The sequence below is a fragment of the Bipolaris victoriae genome (genome assembly GCF_000527765.1).
Source record: "Bipolaris victoriae FI3 unplaced genomic scaffold scaffold_274, whole genome shotgun sequence".
Classification (NCBI taxonomy): domain Eukaryota; kingdom Fungi; phylum Ascomycota; class Dothideomycetes; order Pleosporales; family Pleosporaceae; genus Bipolaris; species Bipolaris victoriae.
This window is the reverse complement of record NW_014575118.1, coordinates 1-6,910: the sequence shown is the minus strand read 5'-3', so window position 1 is coordinate 6,910 and position 6,910 is coordinate 1. Positions and strand designations below refer to the sequence as shown.

The 6,910-nt window shown below is 48.0% G+C and overlaps 4 protein-coding genes across 4 annotated transcripts; 3 read left to right on the top strand and 1 right to left on the bottom strand.

Annotated features, from left to right (window-relative positions):
- Nucleotides 1-10: 10 nt before the first annotated feature.
- COCVIDRAFT_32058 (hypothetical protein) lies at nucleotides 11-419 on the bottom strand (the record flags this gene model as incomplete). Its single annotated transcript, XM_014694627.1, has 1 exon — nucleotides 11-419. A coding segment is annotated over one exon (409 nt), but the record flags the coding sequence as incomplete, so codon positions are not given.
- A 1,574-nt stretch (nucleotides 420-1,993) lies between these two features.
- On the top strand, nucleotides 1,994-2,260 carry COCVIDRAFT_116441 (hypothetical protein; the record flags this gene model as incomplete). Its single annotated transcript, XM_014694626.1, has 1 exon — nucleotides 1,994-2,260. The coding sequence occupies one exon, from the start codon at nucleotides 1,994-1,996 to the stop codon at nucleotides 2,258-2,260; it is 267 nt and encodes an 88-aa protein (XP_014550112.1).
- Nucleotides 2,261-2,782: 522 nt separating this feature from the next.
- On the top strand, nucleotides 2,783-3,557 carry COCVIDRAFT_21340 (hypothetical protein; the record flags this gene model as incomplete). The annotated part of the gene is made up of 3 exons (XM_014694625.1): nucleotides 2,783-3,109; nucleotides 3,165-3,401; nucleotides 3,462-3,557. The coding sequence occupies 3 exons, from the start codon at nucleotides 2,783-2,785 to the stop codon at nucleotides 3,555-3,557; spliced, it is 660 nt and encodes a 219-aa protein (XP_014550111.1).
- Nucleotides 3,558-4,482: 925 nt separating this feature from the next.
- On the top strand, nucleotides 4,483-5,076 carry COCVIDRAFT_116438 (hypothetical protein; the record flags this gene model as incomplete). The annotated part of the gene is made up of 1 exon (XM_014694624.1): nucleotides 4,483-5,076. A coding segment is annotated over one exon (594 nt), but the record flags the coding sequence as incomplete, so codon positions are not given.
- Nucleotides 5,077-6,910: the final 1,834 nt, after the last annotated feature.

The following is a 6,910-nucleotide window of genomic DNA, read 5'->3' as shown; positions in this document are numbered from 1 at the left end:
CCGCCGCGACCACTGCCTTCAAAGCCAATTCCAGTACCACCGGTGACGATTGTCGAGCGTCGTCCGATGCCGCCAGCACCTCCGTTGCCACCATCGCCTTTGCGAGTGTTGCCACCATCGCCGCCATCGGCAACATTGCCACCGCGACCACGGCCGTCGAATCCGATGCCAGTACCGCCAGTGACGACAGTAGTATCGCGTTTGGCGATGCCGCCAGCACCTCCATTGCCGCCATTGCCCTTGCGAGTGTTACCACCATCACCACCGTTGGCGACGTTGCCGCCACGGCCGCTACCTTCGAACCCAATGCCAGTGCCGCCAGTAACGACAGTGGTATCACGGCTGTTGACGTCAACAGTGACGGGAGCCGCTACAGCCAGCGCTGCGGAGCCGAGAGCAAAGATGATTGAGTACTTCATGTTTGTTGATGAGGAAGTTTGATAGTAATCAAGATTGAGAGTAGTTCCAGCTAACTGTGAAAAGAAAGTAGTCGTCGAGACTGATTGCGATGAGAGAAGATGAGAGGAGATGAGGGAGTGGTTGATGTGTGATGATGATTTATCGAAGAGAGCCAGTGTTGATTTATATATTCGCGTGGAGAGAGTACCAGCCTCGGTAGACAGAGTATAGTGACATGTTTGAACAGTACACTGACGTGCTTCAACAGACCTACTCTACACTGACGGAGTCTGTGTCAAACAACCATGTCATGAAGATCCTGACAGCTTTGACGTGCACGACAGTGGACATGAGTAGGGTGAATTGAGAGATGATCAGGTGAGAAGCGAGGCTACCGTGACGATACGAGTATCGATACAAGGTAGTGTTTAGGAAAGCCCTAAACTTAGAAAAACAATTGTAGTACTAAACGCACCACTAGTCCATTTACGGTAACGTTCAGTGAGACCGTGAAGAGCATGAATTAAAGCTTAAAGCCTCAGAGACGTTCTTAATGCAGTCTTAGCTGGATTAAGCTTTTGCTTGGAGTAATTAAAACGGTAAAACGGTCTTGGCACATCGGTGCTATTCGGGCTGACATGTAACAAGAGTCCAAACAGCATTAGCAGAAATCCCCCAGAAACCGCCGAGCGCGCATTGGATCGGACGAATTCCGCTGCGGAGAACAGACACCGCTCCGTAGGCTTACCGAGTGGCTCCTGTTGAGTAATTACTTTGAATGGTTTAATATACTGTGTAAACAAACTAGAGTAAGGCGTCAACGTATGACCCTACTGTCGACACAGAATCCATAAATCTTGAAGTCCCCTCTCTACGGCCACGAACACATTGAAGAACCTTGACTTTCGGTAAATCTGGGGTTAACTACCGTCATTCGGCGCGCATCACGGACATATAGGCGGAATATTGCTTCCGCGCGCGATATGCTATTTCTCGTACCCGTCGCAGAGACCATGTGCCTATCCACTCCCATGATCGTCCGAGGCCGAGCGCAGGTGGATGCAACCGAAAACGAGTCCGTGTCCAATCGTTTTACAACGTTGATGCATTGAAGCAGCAGTTACAGCGGGCTCTAAAGACATGCCTCCTAGTAATTCCCAGATGGGCAAAGCGTGGCACTGCTATTTGCGGGATATTTCCAAACCTAAAGCATTGAATTAAGCTTCTTAGCGCGGGTCTTGGCACATGCTTATGTCAAGTTGCTGGCTCCAGGCACTATAGCTGAGACGAACCTGAGCTAGACGAGTGTCTCGTTACAGGTACAGCTGAAACGAAACTGGGCTAAACAAATGCCTCGTTCTAGGTACTTACTGCAGCTGACACAAAGCTGCGCTTAACTCATCAATACATCCCTGAGCCTTGTGTACGCAAGTGCCGAGATCCGAGATCTGAGATCTTGTTCACCATCGCTACCGATAGGACTTTCCAAATTATCGGCTTCAAAATCCCTCAAGATGGTTGTTAATCCGTTGCATGGTGAGCTTCTAGTATACTAAAACTCAGATGCCGAAATACAAGTAATTCACTAGTCCACATGAATCGGCCCTCCTCTAGTCCTTCTTTCTACCCCAGAAGATCCCTCACAACTGCTAGCCCCCCTATTTCCTTCCCCTCAGACGGTCTTTCCACGGGGATACATGACGTAGCATCTGGGGGATGCGGTGGCTCAGTTCAGCAAAGTTTCCAGAACGACTGCACTAGCCTCCCTACTAATGCATTATGTATCTCAATCAGCCACCTAGTTACCAGAATTATCTACTCTAGTTTCGAAATAAACCTCGGCAAACTCAAATGTGGCTAAGCCAGGTAGTGGCGCCGCATCGCCACACTTGCTACAACACTGGGTCCCCCTTCCTAATGCACTTTACCACATGACTGACGTGTTTCGTATTTGACACTTGAGGGGTTTTGAACCCTTCGAGATGACGAATATTGTCGTGATTGTTCGTATTCGATAGAGGACTAGGTTGCTGATCGCAATCATGCGAGGAGGAGCAAGTATTCCGCGACAGTGACGGACAAGTGACGGATAACGGCATTTGTGATGGGAAGGCTGTCAATAGACTTGATGCTACTAGTGTCAGTTGTAATTCATGTCATATTGACAGAAGAATTGGTTAAGTCCCTCAAAACATATAGCATCCTGTGTGCATATAAACCACAGGAAAGTCCCCCAACCAACTTTTTTTCAGCAGAGCTTTGACTAGCTTCTACTTCTTCTACCTTCATTCTCACTCTATAATTCCTCCCTTCTCCTTATCTCACTCTTGCCAAACGGCTCCCACTTCACTGTTTCTTTTGGCTATATCTCCAACTCAATACAATGAGATCCGCCACCGTCCTCTCTTTCCTTTCAGCAGTTGCCTTAGGGGCACCCACCCCAAACCCTTTGAGAATCGGCTCAGAAAGTCCGGGTTCTGAACATAAACGAAGCCCCGCCAATCCCAATGTAGACGACTCCAAGTTCTCAATTGGTCTCGGCATTCCGGCTGTTGTCGTCGATGGACACCCCATCAAGATCCCTCATGTGAAACGTGATCCTGCCGATGATGTGAACGACTCCAAGTTCTCAATCGGTTCCCACTCAATTATAACTGGAGGTCCTGCTGTTTCCATTGACGGCCATGCCAAAGGAGGGTCTGTAGGAAATGTAATTGATCCATATTTCGCTTCGTATTTGTATTTTACTGACTGATCTTGTTTAGGACCCTGGTTCATCTATTCATATTCACATTCGAGACCCTGAGCCAAATCTTGCCAAGAAGCGCAGCGCCGAGATTATAACTGGAGCTTCAGCTATTGGATTTGGCACGTCAGCTACAGGCGGAAGCGTGAGTCTCTCTGGAGATTCAAAGGGCAAGGATGGTGCTTGCAAAAATGGTAAGCATGGTAAAGACGGCAAAGACGGCAAAGACGGTACAGAGGGTGCCGGTATTGCCAATGTAAGTCTCCCATTTTAGGCGGGTGCTGATTGCCAGCACGAAACTTTATGAATCATGCAGCTAATGTTCAAGCAGGGTGGCAACGGCGGTGATGCATTGGTGCCCGGCAGTCGTGCCGGCAACGGGGGGAACGGTGGCATTATCATCAATCCCTAGATAGTTTACACAATATGGATGAATGAAGGGCGAGACACGCGTATTGTCTGGAACATTGAGTTAGATAGCCTTTGTAAGGTCGTTGACAAACATAATTTTAAGCGTACAGATCGTTCAAGAAAAAATATATCGCAATATAGTCAGGTGACATGACCCCGTCTATGACCTATTTGATCTCGAATATAATGCGCAATCATCAGCACAAGATTACTTACAAGTCTCTCCGTTGCAACATTGTTTGTCTGTTGTTGGCCTTGATAGTATTGCACTCCTTGTCGACGGATACATCCAACTCAAAGAACCTTTTCACAGTAATAAAGTACTTGCGTGCCAACTCAGTACAGGTTTATTAATTCGCCCCTGTCAAAGTCGTCGTCGTATCTGCAAATAACATCACCTAGTGCGCTATTTACACCTTAGTGAAACAGTGCGAGGATGATAGGAACCCATGCTAGCCGGGTGAGCATAATTATCACGAAAATAGAATAAGACAACAAGATTTTTAGATAGCACTTCTAGTCGAAGGTTTTCAATACATGAAGTAGATATATCTCTTTGTTAACAAAATCTCACAGAACCAAAAGGCCGCTAACTTTAGGCGGCTATCCCTTGCGCACGGCGCAATTTCATGGATCCATGTCAACTTTAGGTTCGGCTACGGTGCGTTCCTGCCGCATCCCTGCCGAGCCGCCCCATCGATAAAAAGGTAGCTCATCCTCCTAGTAGTGCTTGGAGTCGCCTCGGGTGGTTAATTTCGGGCTGCGCTAAACACTGTCCGGGTAAATGATTAGCGAGGGGTGAAGACGATATGTAAGAGTAAGAATCCGCCCCGATTCATAGTAGCTTACCCATCCACTTTCTCACCCGACACTACAACGATCCCTCTCCAGTTTCCCATACGCCCATTCACGCCGCTATCATTCCTTCCCAATTGGTGCACGATTGCATCCGTATGGACCTCTTGTACCGACTACGCTGGAATCTGTTGGCCGACCTAAGTGATATCAAGATTGTCTCGGGGCCCAAAAATGGAGAGGAAATCGGTCCGTTTTTCGAGCATGCGGATGCGGATGCAGACTTCGGCCTGCCTAGCGTGAGCCGTATCGAGGTCAACAGTCGCGAATGTGACGAGAAATTTCGACTCTCGTACGATAGTGAGCCCGAGGAGGACGGCTATCGACCTCCGCCCCCACTCATCATCCAAAACGAGGATGGAGGATCGATTACATTCAGGCAGTTCGTCACCGAGGTCCATGCATATTTGAACGAGCACTTGGATGAAGTCAAGAAAGCTCAGCGAGTAATGGCTGCAGAGCCTTGGTCGGAGACACTCTTGTACTTCCGACGCGCTTGGCCATACGAGACTGAGGATGGTAACGTCGTTGTCTATGTCGAGATGATGCCCCGCGCGGCAGATGCTAAATTCAGGGACATACTTTGGAACCAACAATTAACAAAGGCTCATGAGTATGAAAGGAAAATTCAGGGCCGTCGATTCCGCCTTATCAAGCCGAAATAGTCGAATGACCAGACTGGCCGAATGCGATATCCATCACCATTTGAGATCCTGCAAGCTAAAGTGTCAGGAGATTGTATCTAAGCGCCCTGGATCAGATGGGATACTGCAGACTAGTTTTGAGTGTGAACGCATGTCCGACCAAGCCACGTCTATTTGGGATATAGCTCATCTTTCAAATGTGCATTTCCAATCTCAGGAGTGTATACTGACAATGTATTCAATGTCGAAATATTGCAAGTGTCTGTTAGATATCTTGAGTGTGTGATCTTGAGTCACAATGGTAGCCTTCATCCAACGACGTAACCAACAAAACGTTGACTAACGGCACCACTCCGAGACGGTAAGGCGAAGTTTGCTGGTTGGCATGTTGAGGATCCTGAAAATGCCTACGGATGTTTGGTTTGCAAAAGCGTGTAGATGGTCCCATTCAATGTGGCCCAGGCTAACCCCGCTTAGATGAATCATGCTGTAGTGAGGAGGGCGAGTGCGGATATACAGCAGCCCAATGTGCACCGGAGAACTGCATATCAAAATGCGATGCAAAGGCCATGTGTGGTATCGACTCAGCTGATGGAAGAGCGAAGTGCGGGCTTAAGCTCTGCTGCTCAAAATACGGATCGTGCGGAACAGAAGATGTCCATTGGAAGATCCCATAGCCGTTGATTGGCAAGACGTAAGCATATACCGCTTTCCTCCCACCTTTTCTGTTGCTTAACACACTCTAGACCATGTCAGCAAGGATTCGGATCCTGTGAGATCATAGGCGTCATCTCGAACGTCTGAGTATGGAAGAAGGCGAATGTGATAGGCCACGTGTGTTGATCTGACGAGAGGTTACCTTGTCGCATACGCGCTCACGGGCGCTCCATCCTTGGTGGTACCCAATCCGACGTCCTTTTAACGTGCTAGAGTCTTTGCCACATGAAGGCGATAACTTGAACTCCGATGATGTTCATTTGTATGGCGAGTTTACTGCATTCAAGCGCAATGGTCTCCAGACCTGCATCGCGATCGGAGGCTAGTCTTTTAACGATCCCGGTCCCCAATATACAAAGCCTAGACTGACATGGGGTTCACTGAAGCGAGCCGATGAGCCTTAATCCAATCTCTCATCAAGTCCATGGATACGTACGGCTGTCAAGGCGCGGATATCAATTTGGAATATCCTGCTGAGCCGAAGCGCGGAGGTCGTAAAAAGGATACTGACAACCTCGTACTCCTCATGAACGAGATGAAGGGACAGTTTGGCGAGAGGTATGGTAGGAGTCTTACCCTCGCGCCTGACTATTGGTACCTGTACGGCTTCAAGCCAGCCGAGATGCAGAAGTAAGCCAAGTGAATGGCATTCCTGAGCTATGATCTGCATGGTCGCTAGGACAATGACGTTACTAAGGGCCTGTTCGGTTGCGCGGTTGCGTTTTGCGGTTGCGGTTTACTAAGCCCGATTTGGGCTGCGTTTTTGAACCGCAACCAAAAACGCTATTCTGTTCAGTAAAACGCGCGTTTTTTAAGCATCAACCCTTACTACGTTTTATTAGTATCGCTCTAGTAGAAAAAGCTATGTCTAGTGCTTACCTAACCTATATCGCACGCTCTATTAGGAAAGGTTAAAACGCGATTCTAATCCGCAGTAAGGGGGGCAGCAGTTAGCTTAGGCTGGTCATTGGGTCTCCACATCGGGATCTCAAAAACGCTATTATCTCCACCAATACTTACCCGATTGAGAAGTCTAGTAGCTTATTTTAAAGCTCTCTATTAGAGCTTTATTTTGCTATATTATAGTAATACGCTAGCTATACTATATAAGGAGATATTTAAGATCAGAGTAAAATGT